General features: G+C 42.5%; 11 protein-coding genes across 11 annotated transcripts; 6 read left to right on the top strand and 5 right to left on the bottom strand.

Annotated features, from left to right (window-relative positions):
- K450DRAFT_225054 (uncharacterized protein) lies at positions 1 to 2,206 on the top strand. Its single transcript, XM_051586315.1, has 11 exons — positions 1 to 75; positions 146 to 192; positions 254 to 414; positions 481 to 523; positions 585 to 640; positions 722 to 997; positions 1,074 to 1,193; positions 1,260 to 1,487; positions 1,548 to 1,606; positions 1,677 to 1,799; positions 1,866 to 2,206. Exons 1-11 carry the CDS (start codon positions 71 to 73, stop codon positions 1,918 to 1,920), a joined length of 1,173 nt encoding a protein of 390 aa, XP_051447844.1. The 5' UTR covers positions 1 to 70; the 3' UTR covers positions 1,921 to 2,206.
- Positions 2,207 to 2,208: 2 nt separating this feature from the next.
- K450DRAFT_225051 (uncharacterized protein) lies at positions 2,209 to 4,822 on the top strand. The gene is made up of 4 exons (XM_051586314.1): positions 2,209 to 2,291; positions 2,374 to 2,502; positions 2,579 to 3,203; positions 3,286 to 4,822. The coding sequence occupies exons 2-4, from the start codon at positions 2,434 to 2,436 to the stop codon at positions 4,488 to 4,490; spliced, it is 1,899 nt and encodes a 632-aa protein (XP_051447843.1). The 5' UTR covers positions 2,209 to 2,291; positions 2,374 to 2,433; the 3' UTR covers positions 4,491 to 4,822.
- Positions 4,550 to 5,601, bottom strand: K450DRAFT_225047 (uncharacterized protein). Its single transcript, XM_051586313.1, has 6 exons — positions 5,472 to 5,601; positions 5,327 to 5,409; positions 5,069 to 5,259; positions 4,889 to 4,996; positions 4,760 to 4,822; positions 4,550 to 4,688 (listed from the first exon to the last, which is right to left on the bottom strand). Exons 1-6 carry the CDS (start codon positions 5,547 to 5,549, stop codon positions 4,609 to 4,611), a joined length of 603 nt encoding a protein of 200 aa, XP_051447842.1. The 5' UTR covers positions 5,550 to 5,601; the 3' UTR covers positions 4,550 to 4,608.
- Positions 5,602 to 5,734: 133 nt separating this feature from the next.
- On the top strand, positions 5,735 to 7,163 carry K450DRAFT_225041 (uncharacterized protein). Its single transcript, XM_051586312.1, has 8 exons — positions 5,735 to 5,803; positions 5,866 to 5,926; positions 5,994 to 6,019; positions 6,083 to 6,152; positions 6,220 to 6,312; positions 6,372 to 6,516; positions 6,584 to 6,792; positions 6,862 to 7,163. Exons 1-8 carry the CDS (start codon positions 5,766 to 5,768, stop codon positions 7,006 to 7,008), a joined length of 789 nt encoding a protein of 262 aa, XP_051447841.1. The 5' UTR covers positions 5,735 to 5,765; the 3' UTR covers positions 7,009 to 7,163.
- A 40-nt stretch (positions 7,164 to 7,203) lies between these two features.
- On the top strand, positions 7,204 to 8,564 carry K450DRAFT_225038 (uncharacterized protein). The gene is made up of 5 exons (XM_051586311.1): positions 7,204 to 7,408; positions 7,475 to 7,684; positions 7,747 to 7,965; positions 8,039 to 8,298; positions 8,360 to 8,564. Exons 1-5 carry the CDS (start codon positions 7,272 to 7,274, stop codon positions 8,452 to 8,454), a joined length of 921 nt encoding a protein of 306 aa, XP_051447840.1. The 5' UTR covers positions 7,204 to 7,271; the 3' UTR covers positions 8,455 to 8,564.
- A 130-nt stretch (positions 8,565 to 8,694) lies between these two features.
- On the top strand, positions 8,695 to 9,984 carry K450DRAFT_264755 (uncharacterized protein; the record flags this gene model as incomplete). Its single annotated transcript, XM_051592778.1, has 5 exons — positions 8,695 to 8,860; positions 8,928 to 9,204; positions 9,273 to 9,455; positions 9,527 to 9,574; positions 9,648 to 9,984. 5 exons carry the CDS (start codon positions 8,695 to 8,697, stop codon positions 9,982 to 9,984), a joined length of 1,011 nt encoding a protein of 336 aa, XP_051447839.1.
- A 216-nt stretch (positions 9,985 to 10,200) lies between these two features.
- Positions 10,201 to 11,569, bottom strand: K450DRAFT_225030 (uncharacterized protein). The gene is made up of 5 exons (XM_051586310.1): positions 11,353 to 11,569; positions 11,009 to 11,288; positions 10,767 to 10,949; positions 10,650 to 10,697; positions 10,201 to 10,582 (listed from the first exon to the last, which is right to left on the bottom strand). Exons 1-5 carry the CDS (start codon positions 11,540 to 11,542, stop codon positions 10,246 to 10,248), a joined length of 1,038 nt encoding a protein of 345 aa, XP_051447838.1. The 5' UTR covers positions 11,543 to 11,569; the 3' UTR covers positions 10,201 to 10,245.
- A 696-nt stretch (positions 11,570 to 12,265) lies between these two features.
- On the bottom strand, positions 12,266 to 14,777 carry K450DRAFT_225028 (uncharacterized protein). Its single transcript, XM_051586309.1, has 12 exons — positions 14,538 to 14,777; positions 14,422 to 14,470; positions 14,269 to 14,348; positions 14,166 to 14,179; positions 14,058 to 14,100; positions 13,930 to 13,972; positions 13,844 to 13,860; positions 13,689 to 13,773; positions 13,576 to 13,623; positions 13,324 to 13,502; positions 12,788 to 13,247; positions 12,266 to 12,720 (listed from the first exon to the last, which is right to left on the bottom strand). The coding sequence occupies exons 1-12, from the start codon at positions 14,729 to 14,731 to the stop codon at positions 12,391 to 12,393; spliced, it is 1,542 nt and encodes a 513-aa protein (XP_051447837.1). The 5' UTR covers positions 14,732 to 14,777; the 3' UTR covers positions 12,266 to 12,390.
- Positions 14,778 to 16,701: 1,924 nt separating this feature from the next.
- On the bottom strand, positions 16,702 to 18,257 carry K450DRAFT_225020 (uncharacterized protein). The gene is made up of 6 exons (XM_051586308.1): positions 17,892 to 18,257; positions 17,647 to 17,830; positions 17,345 to 17,468; positions 17,144 to 17,203; positions 16,973 to 17,078; positions 16,702 to 16,912 (listed from the first exon to the last, which is right to left on the bottom strand). Exons 1-6 carry the CDS (start codon positions 18,128 to 18,130, stop codon positions 16,804 to 16,806), a joined length of 822 nt encoding a protein of 273 aa, XP_051447836.1. The 5' UTR covers positions 18,131 to 18,257; the 3' UTR covers positions 16,702 to 16,803.
- K450DRAFT_225013 (uncharacterized protein) lies at positions 18,177 to 21,473 on the top strand. The gene is made up of 7 exons (XM_051586307.1): positions 18,177 to 18,301; positions 18,415 to 19,607; positions 19,687 to 19,977; positions 20,043 to 20,166; positions 20,282 to 20,666; positions 20,765 to 20,907; positions 20,988 to 21,473. Exons 1-7 carry the CDS (start codon positions 18,256 to 18,258, stop codon positions 21,314 to 21,316), a joined length of 2,511 nt encoding a protein of 836 aa, XP_051447835.1. The 5' UTR covers positions 18,177 to 18,255; the 3' UTR covers positions 21,317 to 21,473.
- Positions 21,409 to 21,747, bottom strand: K450DRAFT_225012 (uncharacterized protein). The gene has a single exon (XM_051586306.1). It carries the CDS (start codon positions 21,707 to 21,709, stop codon positions 21,500 to 21,502), a length of 210 nt encoding a protein of 69 aa, XP_051447834.1. The 5' UTR covers positions 21,710 to 21,747; the 3' UTR covers positions 21,409 to 21,499.
- Positions 21,748 to 22,020: the final 273 nt, after the last annotated feature.

Below are 22,020 nucleotides of genomic sequence, written 5' to 3'. Positions count from 1 at the left end.
TATTTATGCAGCAGGTCTTTCACTTTGTCATCTTTCAAATCTAAACCATTGCTTCCACATTATAGGCACTATGAGGTATGGAGAGATTCTTTCATCTATGATAGACCAGAATGGGCCACTTATCTTCACCATCTTGGGACTTTAGCATCTTTTCGAGAAAGACCCCGACAACTGAAATCACACAAAACATAGGTATTTGAAGGGAGCTATAGGTCGTTGATTCCGGATCTTGTAGTTTATTGTTCTATCATAGAGTTAGCGACACAACCAACAGTACAATCGGAAGACTGGGGGCTCATTTTTTCGATATGTCAGCAAGTTACCAACAGTGAAACGGGGGCAAAGGAGGCTAGAAAGGCCCTTCAGAAAAAGCTGAATAGTAATGTGGCTGCCACCCAGGTTCATGTCTTTACAGTACGTTTATGGCGTTGATATCGTTCAGATACATTGGAAGCAATTGGTAATAATTTCATTCAACAGATTCTGAAGGCCTTGACAGAGAACAGCGAATTAAGGTTTCGAGGTATTTAGCTTGCACTAAACTGGGACGTCGTAGAGCATTTTGGCTGATTCTCCGATAATAGCTCAAATTACTGCCAAATCATTCTTAAAAGATTTGGAGAAGCTTTTAACAAGCAAAGTAAGTGAAGTTTTCACCTGGTAATTGCAACTTAAGATTCGCGAAATCTGGACGAGCATCTAAAATTGCTTGGCATTATAGTCAACTGATCCACAGGTTTATGAACGAGGAACCGCCTGTTTACAAATGTGGGCATCTTACTATTATAACATTCAAGAGATGAGTGAAGTCGTTCTATTGTTTAGACGTGTTGTGCCTGGTGTACCGTACACCCGTAGCCCACGTTCAAGAAGTCCTCAGAACGCAAACCCGCAAGCAGTCTCACCAAATGGACAATACCAAAATCATCAACAACAACAACAAGCAACTATTCAAGAACAATTACGACAAGCTGCAGTACATGCATCACTCAATGCTGTAAGAATTTATATTTATGATGGCCGGAATCAATTCAAATCACGTTAACTAAGCCGATTATCTGATATGCTGGTAGTTTCAACATTCGGTTGCCACTGACATTGAGGTCTCTCACAACAATGTGATGTTGCTATCCGAGATGCTTGCCTTCACTGACCCTAGTCAAGAGGATATTTCCAAAAATGTTTTGATACAGGTAGAGTATTAGACTGATCGTCTAAGCATGGCGCTGAGAGAGTTGACTAATGAAAAATCACAACAGGAATTCTACGATAAGTGTAAAAAATCCCAGATCACAATTTCACAACACATGCAGCATAGTGGTGACCCCGCAACTCTCGCAACTTTGCTGGAAAGTCACAATGAGATCAAGAGCGTATTTAACACATACAAAGAAATGGTCGAACATGGGAACTACCATAGAGCTACAGCGGCTTCACAGAAAGTGGCACATCGAGGCACTGGTGATGCCGCTCTTATTGACTTTGAAGTAAGTCCGTTACTTGGTCACCACATTTCAATTTCATCTGCTAACACAGCATATCCTTAGACCAATGGCGACATGTCAGCCAGAGCAACGGGTAGCGAAAGCTACATAGAAGGATCTAGGTATGTAAATATTTTAGAGAAAGAAAGGAGAGACAGAGAACCTGTTTACCAATATCCTACTTCTTTACAGTTCAAACAGCTCAGCTCAACCATCACAAGAAGCTGCAAAGAATTTGGAAGACATGGATCCTTTCTCAGATCCTGACGAACTACATATACCCATTTTACAGACCAAAAGCGTCAAATCTCAAGGGTACAGTATTAGTTTGCCTGTAGCATTTGCTTAATTTCCAAATTTCTGATTCGCTTTCTTCTGTAGGAAGCAAAAGTTGTCTGATTTCCCTACCACAACAGTGCAAAGCGTACAAGAATAGTCGTAAACTCATTCCTAAACATGGCACTACATGCTAATCCGGGTTTTCTTTGGCGTCTTCTTTTTTTTTTTTTTTGACCTTGAATGTGATTCCTTGAACCAATAAGCAATTATAGCTTTTAATAATATTGACATTTTTAAAGACACCGATGTTTAAACAATCGGCCGCAGCTAATTGTTCGCTCATATCCCGAAGCTGTGCTCCATTGTACAACGTTCACCCACGTGTTAATGTGTTCTGAAAAAAAATTGAAAACGATCCAAAAATACAAATTCGTTCATCAGCCTCCAACTTCTTTAACTAAAAGTTTTTACGACTGTGGAAATTGAAGATATCATTTTTCTTTAGCATCGTTCACCTTGGTGTAAAAAGTAAGGGATTTCGACCTGCCGGTCTCCTGAAATAATGCTACCCTACTTATTTATCGCCTCCTGGCATTTATGTGTCCTTCAGCTATAGGAAATCTTGAAGCCGAACACCTTTCTTCTCTCGTATCCCTTGTTGACAAACAATATGGACTCCCGTGGACAAATATTGCTGCTTGATTCTCAGGCATTGCAGTATTCTATGCGGCAATCGTCGGTAGGTCTCGACTAGTATTAGTTCGGCTTAGGGACAATTTTTTCACCCCTAGCACCATCCTTGCTAATTTTAAAAGGTGAAGAGTCCTGCTTCTTCTACCATAGTCTCAAAGCAGCCTCAAATCGAAAGCATATATTATCAACAAAGTCAGTCATATCTGGAAGACGAAACCACCGACGAAGCAGATATTTACATTCCACAAAACTTGGACCCCGAAGAACTCGCTTACAAGTTTCCCGTTAGCTCGAACGTAGTTGACAATATTGTCAACGAAGAGAATACACAGCACCGGTACCACTTGACCAGAGGATCTCCTATCGTAGACTGGAGTGGTGATAGTGACTCATCTAAAATTGATATGAGGGACACTACTACGGCAAAAGATAGTTTTGTACCGACCGATACCGATAATGTCAAATACAAATTATCGTGGTCAAGCACAATTTCCGTTGGGGAAAACAACCTTTCCTTGTATCCCACCACGACGCCCACGGAGACCTTTCCGGTCGACATTCATCAGCCATCTACTCCAGGTCCAATTATCGCACAAATGGTCAAAGATGGACTATCACGGCATTCATCAGGCTATTCCAATGTGATTGATGATGACGATTCGGCCAGTGTTGGCACTGAAGAATTTGACAATTGGACACACGGCCCTAAAATCTCGGCTGACACACTTGAAAATGGAAGCTACAAAGGTGATTTAACGTTTCTCTCAGTATTTACTACGATGTTCTTACAAACTGACCTTGCCCTGAATCTACTTTGCGTTAAACCCAGCTTCTACGCGATCTTTTGACGCTACTCGTATCAACACCTTGGACGCAATAGTTAACACGGAGTCATCTCACCCAACGTCTTCGCCAGAACTTACCAACGGTTCCGTGAATGCTAATAATACACGGCATAGCCCAACATTTCTACATTCTAAGACACACAATAGTAAAATACTGGCTCGGCAGTACTCTCATGCGAAACAACTTGCAGCCAAACAATACGAAATGCCAGACAAGCTAGTACTTGAATACAAAGGGAATACTGTTCACATTGTTGAAAGCAGTGTCAAGGACCTTTCGCATGACATTGAACTAAAGTCAGAATCAGTTCTATTGCCTGTCAATCAAACAGTTACTTCACTCGACTTGCAACATGCGGCCGCTACCAAAATACAAGCCTCATGGCGAGGTTATTGCGAACGAAAATCGAATCCGCCCACTTCAGCCCGAGCAATGTTGCTGATTATGACGCTCAGTGTGAAGTTTCAACAAAAATGCAATGGCTCAGTCGATCGAAAACTTCGCGGCTTGAAGCATAGAGTCTTGCAGGAAGCACGGTTCCGAGTACGATCCGAGCGGCAATTACAAAAGCTAGGAGAAGTAAATCGAAGAGAACGGGATGAACTTTGCAGACTTTTGGATAACGAAAATATAACTTTGGAAGCACAGGACAGGCTGATGCGTGAAAGTGCCGAAAAAGTCGATGTTACCTATCATCAACTACAAGCCGAAAGAAACGAACGTGAAAATTTGGAAAGAGTCATTCAGTTGGCCGCCAAGGAGATAAGCGCCCAAGCCGAGCGTGAAATGCAACGTAACAAAGAAATGGACACAATTCAAAGGAAAGTTGAGAAGCTTGCAAATGAATTGAAGTTTTTGAAACTCGAACAAAGCTCAACGCATCAGCGCCCACGACGCTCAATTTCGCCCACTCCTTCGCTACGAAGCCCATCTCAAGCAATCAATGCCCAATGTTCACCGTCTCCAGACCACAGACCTTCCTACCGGAATCGCATGCGACCATCAGCTGTTCCTCGACTTGAGACTGGTCCATCGTCATCTAATGTAAACTCAGCCCTGTACAAGATGCACGCAGCAAAAGATACCCTTCCCTCTTCTCATCCAAAAGCAAATAATATACTTCTCAGAGGGAAAAGCTTGATACCAACCAACAGCAACAACACTTCTTCGCAAGAAAGAAGGCGATAATCTGAATATCACATATTTGAGAAATCAGCGTCCTGACAGATGTAAATCTTGATACCCCCATTTCCTTAGATAACATAATATCTTTCACAATTTGTATAAAACCGTCAGTCTGGTATATTCACGATGATTCGAGATAAACTACTATATCCTCTAATCTTGATAACTGGTCTAGTGATATCTTTTCCTGCGGGGCCATGGCTGTAAGAGAGAATATTAGTTATCTATGGACCTGAGTTGATACCGAAACATCTTTCATCGCAAACACTCACGTATCGGGGCAGGTTTGAGCAACTGGGATTCATTATCCAGTAACCATCCCTTTTTCGTTAATGCTGTGTGTTTGACATTGTTAAATGAAAGCTATCATCATACGCTGATAATAGACAGGTAATCATTACCTTCTGATACAACGTCTTGTGGCATGCCGAGCATTTCAGCTGCCGATGTGACCTTAATATACGAAAACGATTTACTGATCAATTGATAAGCCTGTTCTTGTACAGTGTCTGGTATCGGCCAGGTAATTTCACGTAAGCATTCATATATCGTGATGACGGGGCGGATCAACTTTCACGTACCTCTCAGAAGTGCCATTATTGGTCGTAGGTCCGTACTCCAAGCATAAGTATCCAACACCGAATAAGCCTTTGCAAATGATCGAATCCAAAGAGCAGCTCCAACTCCCCATATAGCATTTAACTCTTCGGGAACGTCGGCTTCGACTTTATAGTGTTGCAGGATACGTTTTCGCAAGAATCTTGCCGAATTCCTGTTACGCGAAGGTTATCTAGTTAACCAGAAGATATTGATTCAGGATGCATCCAATGCGCTCTTACAAATCATTGACGACCAGGTATGCTCCTAATAGTGTTGCATATATTGTAGATTGCGGTAAGTCGGGGGTCGGAAATGCAGAATTCTGGTGTCCATGTTGTCAGTCAACTATTTGATAACATATACGCAAGTAGCTCTGTACATTACCTCAAACTCAAGAGATTCACATAAGTCAATTAGTTTCTGGAAATCTCTGTTTTCGATATTTTGCCTAATGGTATCCATAGTTTTTGATATCCGCAAAGCTTCAAGACACGCAATCGCCCAAAGACACCGAGCCTTCAACAGCAAAAGCCGAGTCACAGGACCAAACCAGAGCAGAGCAAATCTGGGGAACAAATTGGGCCATGTGAAAATTGGAGCCCAGTTCAATTACCTTCTGTCAGCGACTATTACTATGGCTCTTTACACTTCTTTCCAACATTACTACTTAATACAACTATGCAAATAAAAGGAAACACTTTCATTGTCACTGGAGGGTAAGAGCTCGCATTGCACCATTAACGCAATGTAACACTCGATTCTGACTGTCTTTGCTTAGAGCCAGTGGCCTCGGTTTAGCCACTGTTAAACTTCTTGTGGAGCGCGGTGCCAACGTTGCTGTAAGTGCAAAAGATGTCAAAAGAAAAAAGAAAGATTTACAATTGATCTAACAGTATTTGATGATAGCTCTTTGATCTTAATGAAGAACGGGCGTAAGTTATCAGAATGTAATTACTTGACTGAGTCATGGTCATGGAAACTAACATCCAAAACAGTGCCGAAGTTGCCAAGGAACTAGGAAGTAACGTATTTGCACCAAGCGGATCCATTGATGTTACATCAGAGGTATTTTTCATCAAATCTTAATATCAACTTCTTCGAACTTGATCTAATGACATAAATGTTGAAACAGGACATCGTGAAGAAGGCTATTGAAGAGACGGTTGCCAAGTTTGGCAAACTTGCTGGTGTCGTCAATTGCGGCGGTGTTGCCACTGCTGCTAGAGTGAGTAAATATGAAAGAGGATCGGGAGTACTACTCGTTTATTAATATCAATGTATCAGACTGCTAGAGCTGGTGGTAAATCATCTGGAACCATGACAATGGACATGATGGACTTCACATTGAAAGTCAATACTCTTGGCACCTTCAATGTTTCTAAGCAAGTAGCGCAGACCATTGCAAAGCAGGAACCTTTTACTGAAGACGGTAAGACAGTAGAGATTTACCATATGAAAGAAATGTATGAAAACCGTATTCATGTGAGGTTATGTAGGTGAGCGCGGAGTCATCATCAACACAGCTTCTGTTGCATACCAGGACGGTCAAACCGGTCAAGTTGCCTACGCTGCATCTAAGGGTGCTGTTGCAAGCATGACCCTTCCTATGGCTAGAGATTTGGCTCCCATTGGTATTCGTGTCATGACCATTGCCCCTGGTATTTTTGAAACTAACATGACTGCCGTGATGAATGAAGCTGCAAAGGTAAGTACACGATGTCAAACGTCGTTCGAAGTGTGACATGTGATATCTGATACGAATCATGTCCTCCAGGCCAAGATTATCAAAGACGCAATCTTTCCCCTTCGTATGGGCAAATCACCAGAGTTTGCTCTCTTGGCTAGTCACATTATAGAGAACGGAATGCTCAACGGTGAGGTCATCCGTATCGACGGTGCTTCTCGTCTTGGCAAACTTTGAGCAGCTAAAGTTCGAGGCATTGGAAGCCGTCCTAATTCATTATTTAATGATATATAATAAAAGTATTGCTTTAAAACTGTAGGAATAGCCAAACGGGACCTTCAAATTTACGAATGTCCAATTTGAAACGCAGTGGCGATACCTCCTATTTTGACAAGCTTTATCTTGTACTATTTGATTGGCTTGGCCATAATCTCATTCATTCTGTCAACCAGCTAATCAATCCCTAGTACAACCTTTAGTCTCACTGAACGCTTTCTGGGATGCCTTTCCACATTGCAAATCTAGCGCTTTCTCCTCGAGCCGTCGTTCAGAAAGCGAACAGCCAAGAAGATCCATACCACGATGATCACCAATTGATTGGTGACAGCTTACTGTACAAACTCAGTGGACAGAAAAAGTATGAATTGACAACTGCATTACCTACAATAGTACTACTGACGCTTAACAACCCCAATCTGAATAGCTCGCTATGGAATAGTATCATATCAATTTTGCAAACGCGAGCGCATGAGTTTGATGAAGGCGTTGATGACACGCCGTGGTGTCTTCTTTTTGTCAAGGATCGTATGTCCCTTGCTGAAACACTAGGCGAAGCTAATCCAGGAAGCTCTTGCCATCCAAACCAAATGTCAGACCTTCAGAAAAGGATATGGTTAAGCAGAATACGGATTTGGTAAGCTGTCAACTTAACATTAGCACCCATTTCAGGCACAGGGACATTAATGCTTTTGGTAGCTATACACCTACGAGTCACCACCTGAGAGCCATAATATCAGCTTTGCATATAAGAAGCGGACCCAACAAGGATGCCAATGGGATTCTCCCATCTCTAGATAGCGAGTATCCAGATAGGGCACCGTCGCTGATCGCAGTATATAATTTAGTAGATATCATTGATGATGAACAAGATGACAACTCTACGAGGGAAGATATCGCAGGGAAGGAAATGACAAGGTATCTCTTTCATGATGCCTACCGCAGTAATTAAATGAATGAAAGGTTTTAACTAAATCTATTCGAACAACAGGCATGATGAATTGATGCATATAATGGCAGCCATGTCTGAACTACAGGAATACTTCAATAGCACGATGAAAAGGAGCTCGCATTTAATATACTATGACAGCAAGCAACACCATATCTATCACTCTCATGTTGAAGGACAGTCCGTATTTCCGGTAGCTACGGAGATTCCGCCAGAAGTGCAAATGATCAATACTATTTTTCACTCATGGACGGATTGGATCATCGAAGCAGAAGTCGTCCTTTTTGATAGAGGCGATGAAGGTAACGGCTTTCATCTACTTTATAATACATTTATGACTGGATTTTTAACGATTTGAAAAAGTAGAGGGACTTGAAAAATCTTGTATCTCGCTCGTAGCTGTGCCTTCACGAAGGATAACTGCCGCAGAAGATTTGCACTGGACCTTTCAAATGTGAAGTCAATCTCACGCATCGGTTCATTGTTCAACCGAATGTGGGACCAGTCGTTTACCAATTCGATACCGGCAGTCACATAGATGCGCCCAAGGTCCCGGGAAAACTTGATCTCTTCGACGCGTCAGCTCCAAGTTTTATCCACGATTACCAATCAGGGCAAACTTTCTCAAATATAAAAGGACCACCGTCTTCTTTTCTTCAACTGCATCCAAAATCAATATGTCAACTTCACTGCCAAAAATGCAATACGTCAACCTCGGAAACACCGGGTGCAGAGTGTCGAGAATCTGCCTCGGTTGTATGTCATATGGCGACAAAAATTGGGTTGACTGGGTTGTTGAGGAAGAGGAAGCACTTCCTCTCATTAAGAAGGCCTACGATGCTGGCATCAACTTTTTCGATACCGGTAGGTGTAAAATATCTTTCAGGTTGACCGCTGTCATCCATCATATTCACTAACCTTGATGTACCAGCGAACGTTTATTCAAATGGCGTTAGCGAAACCATTTTGGGAAAGGCCATCAAGAAATACAATCTTCCAAGAAATAAAATCGTCGTTGCTACCAAGGTATTCAGCGTCACGACTCCGGAAAATATATCATACCGAGCATTCGGAAAAGCTAAAGAGGATATTGAAGCAGATGGATATGTCAACTACGGCGGTCTGTCCCGCAAGCATATCTTTGACTCTGTCGAAGCCAGTCTGAAAAGACTGGATTTGGATTACATTGATCTGCTCCAAATTCACCGGTAAGATCTATACCTGCAGAGAAACATATCGTCATTGGCATCTAACCTAGCCAACTTGATCCATCCAGTTTCGATCGCTACACTCCTGTTGAAGAAACTATGGGAGCTTTGAACGACCTCGTCAGACTGGGTAAAGTTCGATACATTGGTGGAAGCTCTATGTGGGCATGGCAATTCGCCAAGATGAATGCCGTTGCCGAAAAGAACGGTTGGGCCAAGTTTGTTACCATGCAAAATCATTACAACCTTCAGTAAGTTTACATGAGGCATACTTTACAGAAGTTGTCGAGCAGACAATATATTAACCTCTATATTCTAATAGTCATCGCGAAGAAGAACGTGAAATGCACCCTTATTGTGTTGATGAAAAGTAAGGATCATCTCTGAAGTCTCACATGCATCAGCCGATATGTGTATATTAACATGACTGAAATTATTTCTAGGATTACTACGCTACCATGGTCACCATTAGCTGGAGGAAAGTTGGCAGGAAAGAATCGCGAAACTTCCAGAGAGAAAATGACACAACCCTACACCGACGCAGAGACCGAAATCACCGATCGTGTGGCTGAAATCGCAAAGAAGAAGAATGTACCACCGGCACAGGTTGCCCTCGCTTGGGTATTGTCCAAGAGTGTTGTCAGCTCACCCATCATCGGTGCTGGAAAAGAAAGCCATCTTATCGATGGCATTCAAGCACTGTCTGTCAAGCTCGATGACGACGAAATCAAGCATCTTGAGGAACCTTACGTTCCTCGTGTCCCACAAGGTCACTCATAAATTACATGAGCTCATCGTCGTATATGCGAAAGGCATGTTTCGTTGGAACTTGAATCCTAACAATAAAAGAGCAGCATTCTATATGATGACTTTCAATAACCAGTGTCTTGATTCCATTTCCGTCCTGAATCATTATGGCCATCCAGAGAACGAGGCACATATATACAGCTGAGTACAAATCACTGGCCACACAATTTTCTTTACGATATTCGCAATTTTTTCAGTTTATTTCGAAAGGACAGATTGTTGTGGCTAGCACGCTTAAGTATGACCAACTGGGGTACGGGGCTGATACAGCTCTTCCAAGTCCTTGGCTTCTTCATCGGTGATTTTAATATCAAGTGCTTTGATGGCATCTTCAAGATGGCTCTCCTTTCTGCAACCGATGATAGGGCTGGACACAACGTCCTTAGAAAGAACCCAAGCCAAAGCCAGTTGAGCAGCGGGAACTCCTTTCTTTTCTGCCAATTCGACCACACGATCGGTGATGGCACTGTCCTGTTCATTATAATCAGGGCGCAACTTGGAGCGCTCAGTGTCTCTGTTCTTTCCGGCAAGCATTCCACCAGCGAGAGGTGACCAAGGAAGAGTCTTGATTCTATTCCAAAGGACCATGTTAGTCAATAACAATCTTAACGTCTGGTCGATGAGTTTACTGTACATACTTTGCGTCCACGCAGTAAGGATGCATCTCACGCTCTTCTTCGCGGTGACTGGAAATTACAAATATGTCAATAGGCAGCACTGATATCTGAGTATTTACGGAAAAACATAGAACTTACAGCAAATTGTAGTGGTTTTGCATGGTCACGAACTTGGTCCAGCCATTCTTCTCGGCAACGGCATTCATCTTTGCGAATTGCCATGCCCACATGGAGCTCGCACCAATGTAGCGGACTTTACCCATACGGACAACGTCATGAAGAGCTTCCATAGTCTCTTCAACGGGGGTTTTGGGATCAAAACTGCAACACAAATGAGTACAATATCTCGACACCTCTTACATAGCGACACGGAAACATACCGGTGAATCTGAAGAAGGTCGATATAATCGAGGTTCAGTCGGCGCAAACTGGCGTCAACGGAATCGAAAATATGCTTGCGAGACAAACCGTTGCCATTAACATATCCAGCTTCTTGCTCAATCCAGTCCTGTCCCTTTCCAAATGCTGGGATACCAGGATTGCCTTCAGCGCAAAGGAAGAAAACCTTAGTGGCAACCACGATCTTGCCGCGAGGTAAGTCGTATGTCTTGATAGCCTTGCCTAAAATCTCTTCACTGACACCATGAGAGTATACGTTTGCTGCCGAGCCACATCGCGTGTTACCAAATGCATCATACAATGAAATACATGAACTAATCTTTACCTGTGTCAAAAAAATTGATCCCGGCATCGTATGCTTTCTTGATCAAAGGCAATGATTCCTTCTCGTCAACGACGTAAGGAGCCCATCGCTTGTCGCCGAAGGACATGCATCCAAGGCAAATTCGGGAAACACGGCATCCAGTGTTACCAAGGTTAGTGTATTGCATCTTGGGGAGAGCAGCAGCAGCCATAGTCGAAAGAGTTAATTAAAGAATTAGACAGTCTTGAAATTTCCCAAAAAATAAAAAATGGGTTTTATATCAAGCAAAGAGTCGACGTAATTTTTTTTTTGTGTGGTGTTGCCTTCGGCTGTCAGATCAAGGCTGTGGTATTTCCTACTAGTGTGGTAGCACACGCAAGCGATCATTTAAGATTTCAAAAGTTACCGCAGTCATGTCGAAGGTAAGAGCGTACGCGCGTCGCTTGATTTGTCATCGGAGTTACTCAAAGCACCTTGCCGCTGTTAATATGATCGAAAGCATGAACTGGTCGCTTGGCACGAAATTTGTCGATTGGCTGGGGTCTTTTTTACCCGAAGCACTGGTTGCATAGAATTCATGGCGTAAAATATATCTCATCTCCGACGCCTAACAAGCTGGAAGGTGTCTAATAGCGGTTTCGTTAAAGAAACATTTTCCAAAGTATTTCTCACAAATTGCAGTCGCCGGGAAGATCGAGCATCGCATACGACGACGGCTATAGGACTGCATGAAAAGCGCTTCAGCACCAGAAATTAGCCAGTTGCCTCATGACCGGGAACCATTTCTTTCACCTTCCTAGAGTTGGCGCTCCAAGTGTCCACTCATGATTATGGTATAATATGTTCCTTTCCATACAACACCATCGTAATGATGTCAGAGCGCATGAAATTTCATACATTTCACACAACCCATTTAACAGATGTAGGCCGTCCGTGTTTCGCAAAAACTATTGAAGATTTATAGGTGATTCATAACTATAAATTACTCAAATTTATACTAATACAAAGCTGCTAAAACTATGGGCATTTGTTTGATCAAATAAAATAAAACAAATTGAATTATAAAATATAACGGAAGCCTGGATGCTTATCATACATATCCTCAGCACCTACAAAGTGCTTTTCGTCAATTTCGCCAGGAACGCCATATTGCTTGTCCTTGGCTGCATTCTCCTTCTTCAAGATATATCGAAGAACCAAAGCAGTACCCCAAGTCATACAAGTGAAGGCTAAGCAAATTGCGTGACCAGGTCTGTATGCGGGAGCATCTACGGTCTTGTAAATTTGAGTACCAAGCACACTCAGAGTTTGAGACATGGTATTGGCCATGGCCAAAGCAACGGCTCTCTTAGAGTGACCGAGTTGATTATTTGAGATCCAGCTCAGCGTCTTTAGGACAGAAGAGTATGGTCAGTTGCCGAAAGAAGAAATTGGTATGGCAAGAATAAGAACTTACCAATGGAATAAGAGGGTAAAGACCCATAGCAGCGAAGCAAGCGCCAACGTATTGAAGAGCAACATTGTTACCAATGAGAAGGAACATGTATCCGAGGGTTGCCGTCATACTGACAATAATAATAAAGATAGCTCTCTGTTTCAACTTGTCTGAAAGATAGCACATGATGGCTAGATAAACACAGGCAGCAATGTAAGGAGGAATGGTTAAAAGCTGAGCTTGCAAATTAGTGAAACCAAGGGTTTTGACAATAGTGGGAAGGAAAGAGGTATATGAAGCTAAAGGAGCATTCAGACCAGTATATACCAAAGCGGTCATCCAGTTCTTATAGTCAAGAAGAGCAGCCTTAACTTGACGCATGTCGAAGTTCGAAGTATCAGTATTAAATGCTGAAGCGCCGCGTTGGATGGCCAATTCCTTTTCTTCCGGGGTAAGCCATCGCTTTCCGACAGATGCAGGGCTGCGAGTAACGATATTGGTTAGATTGGCATATAAAGAAGCAACTGTCGTTTGGTTATCATGAAGGCGTAACATACAAATCAGGCAATATGACAAAAGCAAGAAGGCCAAGGCAAATAGTGGGTATGCCTTCAATAATGAAAAGCCATCTCCAAGCAGCAAGGCCTTGAGCTCCTTGCAAGTGACCTAGAACACCATATGCTAATGCACCACCGAATGCTCCAGCAACCGTGGAAGAACCTAAAAAGACGGCAAGCTACGAGAAGAATTGCCATAAGAATGTCGAAAATGATGTGGATTAGGACATAGAAAGAAGAGACAGAACTCACTCTGCTACTCATTTCTTCTCTTCTATACCAGAATGATAGAATAAGAGGCTGTAATATGAGTCATTGTCAGTTATTGGTATACTTCTTCTTTCATTAAATGCGTTATAGCTTACAGCACTGGGGCCAATGCCAGTTTCAAAGCAGCCGAGGAAGAACCGAGCGGCAAAAATTCCAGCGGCGTTTTTAGTAGCGGCCATACTGTTGAGGCAATCATGTTGTCAGTATACCTATACCTGTCTATATAGCAAGTTCACGACATTGAACTGACCATGTAGAGCAAACACCCTGTTGTAAAAAAAATAAAAATCAGTTCCATCCATTTCATCGCATACTGGTTATCTGCGTTTTACTTACCCAAAGCGTCATGGTGATACCAATCCATCGGGAAGGACGCATTCTGTGGCATAAAAAGTTTGGAAGATCAGAAAAACGGACTTCTAAATAAGAGGGGTCGGCAGATAGATGTCTTGACTAATTCTTACGTTTTGACCATTAAGTTGGATGGGATTTGGCATAAGACATATCCTGTAGAGAAACATTTTATGAGCATTTTACTATTCTTTCAAGTCTTTTCCGTAGCGCTTACTAACCAGCATAGAATATACTAATTGAAAAAGGGGGAAATAAATCGTTAACATCTATCAAGAAAAGTTAAGGCTCCGTTGATATCATGATTGATTTTGATCACTTTACCTCAGAGCATTGTAAAAATCATTGCCTTCTAAGTGAAGATCGGCTTCCAAACCGCCGAGTCGCGCGTTTCCGATATTACCCTATGGAAGATTGGGATTAAATTGTTGTCACGACGATATGTAAACTTTCAAGTAGATATTGGTAGCAACGTACGCGATCCAAAGAAGCCAATAAATACATGACCGAAAGAGTAGGTAGTAGACTGGTAAATAAATGCTTGGTGTTAGATGGAGATCTCATACTGCTTTGTCATCTAATCAAAGTCATACCGAAGATCGATCTTCCAGAGTAATCTCCTCTCACGCTCCTTCAGCTCATTGTCAGCTTCACCCGTTTGCAAAGCCATATCTTGCTTCAAGTCTTCTGGCCGCGGAATGCCTTCAGGTTGAGAAATAGATTGCTTTTCATCAAGCTTAGCATCCCCAGAATATTCAACAGTATCCTTTATATCGTCAGTGGCCATTTTTGTTGGAGTAGGGTGGTAATGACGTTTCTCCTGGAAACAAAAGGATAGAGGGCAAACAAAGGAACATTTGTTTTGACCTGAGAACTTTTATACCTTTACCTAGGAATAGACCGCAGCGACCAATTGCCTAATTCAGTATGGCTAGCATGCAATAAAGTTTTTCGCTTCAGGCAGCGTATCTGAAGTTAGAGCTCAATCTGAATTTTTTTTTCTTTCGATTTCTTGATCTGCGAGCAATACCTGGCGATATCAGCATAGGAAGCACCTCAGATCCGACATATACTTTTGAATTGAATCAATCGATTGTAGGTTTATCAGTAGATGGGCTTCAATTACCTATACGACAGAATGCAGAATAGACCGTTTAGCTTGCAATACGCAGCTTACTCACCCGTCTAACTGAAAAACGTAATAAAAGAAACCTTAATGTCAGCCTTCTGTTACGCTTGTGACATGTAATTAACGGGGATCATTGTTTAAGTACATTGACTCCATAACGTATTGGTAGCGTACATCGTTTTGACAGCATAGGCCTCACTACCAGGTTGTAGAAACTCATTACTACCCCATATGGAAAAATAAAGTTTTAGTTGCAATTGAAAAAGGTTCACCCGGTGTGGGGGATTTTTTTTTAATTTTTTGGGATAATATTAGCTACCCAGTTTTGAAACCATGGGTATCTGGATAAAGTAGTTACCCTTTTAGCCGTTTCCACAACTTTGCTTGCTCTTTTGTTTTCCTTTTTTAAATAGCTCAGACCATGGCTGACATTCATTCTTGTGCAGCCCTACAGCAAATCAAAATGTAGAAACTTACTTTTCAACCACTCATAGTCTACATGTCATCCCACACTATCGAATTGGGGCAAAAGAAAATGCTCTGGCGGAGTAATGAACATTCAGGGAACAATCAATATGTCCCATTGACATTATAGTGACCCGAATTGTTGCTCGCTTTGTCGAGACAGACAAGAAAGCCTTCAACATGATCTCTTATTCCTGTAATCTCCATCTATGAAAAGCTGGTATTCTACGGTTTAAGAAATTTCACTACTTCATTCCATGATATTCCCATGATCTGCGTTAAGATGTTACACTTCGGGGCGAACCGGTAATTAGAGCGGAAGTTTTCGTAAATAATGCAGACGTGCGTTTCAGGACACGCAAGGCTATGTCTTTGGATGAACTGATTATAAGGTTGAACGCCGTGCCGAGAGGTAATGTGATGGTGCACACGGCTCCAAAAACAGGGATATTTACGCAAATAAGATGGACAGCCACCAACAATGAATGCTTGGTTAGCGGAGCTACCGGGCCCCGAAGAACATGATCCATTAAGTTTTAAACCGAGATCTTTCAAAAAAAAATGAGCCGTCCATCTGTAAAGGAGGTCGCAAAGCACATACAAATCTCTCGTTCTACCCCTTTATGACAGCTTAACGCATACAAAAGAGCGAGAGAATTTGATATGTGAATCTGAACAAGGCTATGCTCACATTCGTTATCTGTTCTCCAAGTGAAAAGGCTCGGTCGCTTTTTATTTATAGGAGCGCATCCACGAGCCAATTGGACGCATTCATACAGACTCCAATCATTACCTATGATACACATTTCTATTGGCATCAAGGGCATATGTACTACCATCAGTATCAAGTGCTGGATTACCAATCTGCAAGATGTAAATCACCAAATATCATCGGGTATCCGTGCTATTTTTCCATGCGTTTGTCAAAACACCAAGTGTGCCACTCCCATTTCATTTGGCTGCATTGCAGCTCATCACCTACGATACACGCAAAATCAGATATGCGCTTCAGGAACAAGCTAAGCAGATTTGGTGATCTATGGTCGGCAACAAGCTACTGAGCACCAATTATCCATTATCCGCTGTACTACTGCTATACACAAGGTCATTCTGGGGTATGAGGCCTCCGCAAATTTTCATGTGGTACATAAAGTGTCAAATGCTGTATCAAACCAAATTATGTCATGTAGTTCGTCAACTTAATAAAGGTGGAGGTGATTACAAGCAGAATTTTCATTTTATTGCTGCTCATGTGGTTTGTACATTTAAGCATTACTAGCTCCACTTGCACGCCATTCGCCGAGAATCAAACTAATAATCTCATCAAGGCCAACACCATTTTTGACCTGAGCGAACACAGTTGGGCCAGTTCCTCTGCAAAAGTTATATTTTAGCGCATGTTCAAGATTTGACGCTGCTTCCTAAAAATCTCACCTCATCTTCTTGGCGTCTCTGTCCATGACATCAAGATCAGCGCCAACGATGGGGGCAAGGTCAGTCTTGTTGATGATCAAAAGATCACTCTGGGTAATTCCAGGTCCTAACATTGCAATTCCTTAGTACCTTTTCGACGCGATGTATCGCGGTCGCATAAATAACCCTTACCACCCTTGCGAGGAACCTTATCGCCTCCAGCAACATCGATAACATAGATGATGAAGTCGGCTATATGAATACAAGAAATGAGTATGTTGTTCATCACATAAACCTAAGCGAAAACCGTACGCAACAGTTTACATACCAAGCTCTCGGCTAACGGTTTAGTAAAGACAGTGTTAGACATATAGTAGATTGCATTTCATCTACGCACTGGATCATGTACTTGCCTGTAATTAGCAGCCAAGTTATCGCCACCAGATTCAATCAGGAGAAGCTGAGTATTGAATTTGGCGTGCAATACCTCTAAAGCGTTCAAGTTTGCAGAAACATCCTCACTAATAAGGGGTTAAGTACACAAATCTGAATAGACCTTGACAAATTTTGAAAGGAAGACTTACCGAATAGCCTATTGGAGTGCAAGACAAGCCGAGAAAAGAGGGTTTCCAAAGTTTGTCAACAAAGCAAATGCAAGGCGCAAACAGGAGCGAGAAGAAAAGAATGCCACTTACAGCGTGAGGACAACCACCCGTTTCGATGGCAGCAATGCGTTCCTCCGGTAAAGCCTTGTTACGAACCAAAAACTCGGTGTCTTCCTTGGTGAAGATGTCGTTGGTGACAGCAGCAATGGAATATTGGTCACGAAGTCTTTGACACAACGCCAACATCAATGCAGTTTTGCCTGAGCCGACAGGGCTGTATTGATTTTTTCTCAGCTTTTATGTATACAGAAATCTCAAAGCAACAAACGACTTACCCGCCGATGCCAACTGTAAAAGCTCGCTCGGACCAATCGCGTTGGTCATAGACTGTCGACTCGCGCTCATCGTAAACGCCAGGATGATCGAGCTGCTCATGAGTATGACCGTGCTCATTAACAGAATGGTCGTGAGAGTGACCATGGGAATGATCGTGCGAGTGGGAGTGCTCGTGTGCAGGCTCTACAGCAGAGTAGGCACCTTGATCTTCAAATCGGCATGTGTTGTTGGTAGACATGATTATACCCTGACGGCGTTTTTTTGGGAACGTCCGATAAAATTTCGGATTCCTGGGTGTGTTTTCAGTATCTTTGTGTTCCTGACTGACCTCCCGCTTATCTCTCTTCCGCCTACTTGTTCAGAATGCGCTTGGTACCTCGCGAACTAGACAAGCTTCTACTCCATCAAGGTAACTATCCCGTTTGGAATGGCATGATTCCGGATCGCGCTTGAATGATGTTTAGAATGTTTCGCAAAAGGCTAATTGTCGTTTCTTTTTTTTTTACGTAACAAAAAAACTAGTTGGATCGTTGGCTCAGAAACGGCTGGCCCGTGGGGTCAAGCTCAATCATACTGAGGCAACTGCATTGATTGCTTCACAAATATTAGAGCTTATGCGTGATGGCACGCATTCTATTGCCCAACTTATGGACTTGGGTAAGCAGATGCTTGGTCGCCGTCACGTTCTACCCGATGTCATAGAAACTCTATTGGAAGTTCAGGTGGAAGGAACTTGTCCCGATGGCACCTATCTCTGTACTGTCCACGAGCCTATTAGTTCAGATGACGGAAACTTGGAAATCGCCTTGTACGGTAGCTTCTTCCCCATTCCTGACAACTCCAAGTTTGATCTACCAGCTACGGCTGCAAAGCCCGAAGAAGCCCCCGGTGCAATCATCGTTAAGCCTGGTAAATTGGAACTTAATGCTGGAAGAGAACGCATTGCCTTGACTGTTACCAACACTGGAGATCGCCCTATTCAAATCGGTTCACATTATCACTTCATCGAAACAAATCCCGCCTTGTTGTTTGATCGCCTCAAAGCTTACGGAAAACGCCTTGACATCGTTGCCGGTTCCGCGGTTCGTTTTGAACCAGGTGATACTAAGACAGTTCAGCTTGTGGATATTGCTGGAAATCAAGTCATTTCTGGCGGTAACAACTTGGCTAGTGGTAAACTAGATCTATCAAAGATCCCATCTATTCTGGAGAAATTGACTGCGCACGGATTCTCTCACCAAGAACTGGTTGTCCCTCTTGCTATTCCCAAACCATGCACCATCGACCGACGATTCTATGCTGATCACTTTGGACCTACTACTGGAGATCTTGTTCGTCTAGGCAACACCAACTTGTGGGCTCGTGTCGAAAAGGATTACACTGTTTACGGCGATGAATGCAAATTCGGTGGAGGCAAAGTTCTCCGAGAAGGAATGGGTCAAAAGACTGGTGTTTCCGACGCGGATTCTCTCGATTTGGTCATTACCAATGCCTTGGTTATAGATTATACTGGTATATACAAGGCCGATATTGGTATTCAGAGGGGTATAATCGTCGGTATTGGTAAGGCTGGAAACCCCGACGTTATGGAGGGTGTTATGGACAATATGATCATTGGTGCCAATACGGAAGTGCTGGCTGGTGAAGGCAAGATATTCACCGCTGGTGCCATCGATACTCACATTCACTACATCTGTCCCCAGTTATGTTACGAGGTATGGCGATCTTAATTCTAATAATTATATCGAAACATCTTGCTAATCTCTTATCTATCACAATCTCAAACTTGATTAGGCTCTCTCAAGTGGTATCACCACTTTGATTGGCGGTGGTACTGGTCCTAATACCGGCACCAACGCCACGACCTGCACGCCTGGTGCCTACCATGTGGAGATGATGTTACAAGCCACAGATGATATTCCGCTTAACTTTGGCTTCACTGGAAAAGGCAACGTTTCATCACCAAACGAATTGAGAGAACAAATCGAATCCGGTTGCATCGGTCTTAAGCTTCATGAAGATTGGGGTACTACACCTGCTGCGATTGACACCTGCTTGACGGTTTGCGATGAAATGGATGTACAGGTAACGAATCAGTAAAAAGCTTATGCAGATTGGACTTTAGGGAATTGACTAACAAGAAACATTAGGCTACCATTCACACAGACACTTTGAATGAATCTGGATTTGTTGAGTCCACCATTGGCGCATTCAAAGGTAGAACTATCCACACTTACCATTCCGAAGGAGCAGGTGGTGGCCATAGTCCTGATTGTAAGTATTTTTTTTTTTTAAATTTCATGTTTGTGCTTATATTTTTTTTCTTCTGGGGCATGCAATTTCCATTATTTATATTTGTACACCATAATAACATTTGTGTTCCCAATAGTGATGGTTGTCTGCGGTGAAGAGAATGTCCTACCCTCATCTACCAACCCAACAAGACCGTTTACTACAAATACACTTGATGAACATATCGACATGTTGATGGTGTGCCATCATTTGTCCAAGACTATACCTGAAGATATTGCATTTGCTGAAAGCCGCATTCGTGCGGAGACCATTGCTGCCGAAGACATCATGCTTGATATTGGTGCTATTAGTATGATTAGCTCAGACTCGCAGGCCATGGGCCGCGTCGGCGAGGTTGTTCTGAGAACCTGGAAAACAGCACACAAGATGAAGATGCAACGTGGCAAACTTACAGAAGATAAGGAAGATGAAGGTGATAATTTCCGCATCAAGCGATATGTTGCCAAATACACCATTAACCCGTAAGTGAGCCCCACTTCACACATTATTGATCATGTGCTGTGGATGGAATGTCTATCTATCACATAATATTCATGCTTACGTACTTCTTCTCTCGTAGCGCTATTTCACATGGCGTCAGTCATTTGGTGGGATCGATTGAGGTTGGCAAGGTGGCAGATTTGGTAGCGTTTGACCCTGCTTTCTTTGGAACAAAGCCCAGTCTTGTGCTAAAAGGCGGAATTATAGCGTGGGGTGATATGGGTAAATTTTTAAACACACTTTTTTTCCATAAATTGGAAAAATGAGAGTTGATTAATCTCACATGACATCTTTTTCTTTAGGTGATGCCAATGGCTCTATACCCACCACACAACCCGTTATTGGTAGACCGATGTTTGGCTCGTATGCTTCCGCATTAAACAAGTCATGCATGGTGTTTGTTTCCCAAGCTGCTATCGATGCCGGCCGAGTTGCAAAATATCGACTGAGAAAGAAGGTTGAAGCTGTCAAGAACTGTCGCGGAATTAGCAAGAAGGACATGAAGCTCAACGACACACTGCCTGCTATATCTGTTGACCCTGAAACTTACGACGTGACCTGTGATGGTGTATTGGCTACATGTGAGCCAGTGAATAAGTTACCACTAACGCAATCGGTCTATCTTTTCTAGTACTGGAGATATTCCAGTCACATACTTAGTTTTTTCACCTGTTACCACTCTCCCCCGTATTTTTTTTTTGGCTTCCAAGATCTCAATACCCATAACGCGCGGGTTTTTAACTTTCTTGATCAAATTTTTTTTCCAATATACTTATTTTGTTTACGTGGCGATCTTTTCAATGTAACAGATTACCTATTGGGAACGCACTTGCATTCGCAAATACTCGATCAAAAAAAAAAACTGGTCATTAATGCATGAATCAGGAATAACAGAAATAAAAGGCGTTCTATAGTAAAAATCGTATCGCTTGAAACGGAGTTTTTCAATTATGGAAAATACCATAAACTCTAGAGCGAGGTACAGTAAAGCGTAGCACCAATGCAGAATAAACCATACGTGCATCCTTTTCAGAATATTTTTGCCCAAAACGCCAACCACATGAATATGCGTCTGAGGTAAAAAGAGGATGATAGTACATATGCTTCGAGCTCCTTCGTAAAAGTTCACTTTTTTGCTTGTGTAATTCGGGATAGGAATAATCATAGCTGACGAAGAAGAAATGGGGTCATTGCACAGGCATGGGTGAGCGGGGATAGGATACGCGAAGTAGGATGGTCAGATCTCAGAATGAGCTTGGTAAGGAGAAATCTTATCCGGAAGGGTTAGGGTCTGGCCTTGATATGGAACCTGTTTGAATGGGTTCATCTCAAATT

The sequence above is a fragment of the Umbelopsis ramanniana genome (genome assembly GCF_025399195.1).
Source record: "Umbelopsis ramanniana AG unplaced genomic scaffold K450scaffold_7, whole genome shotgun sequence".
Lineage (NCBI taxonomy): Eukaryota > Fungi > Mucoromycota > Umbelopsidomycetes > Umbelopsidales > Umbelopsidaceae > Umbelopsis > Umbelopsis ramanniana.
This window is presented reverse-complemented; position numbering and strand designations above follow the sequence as displayed.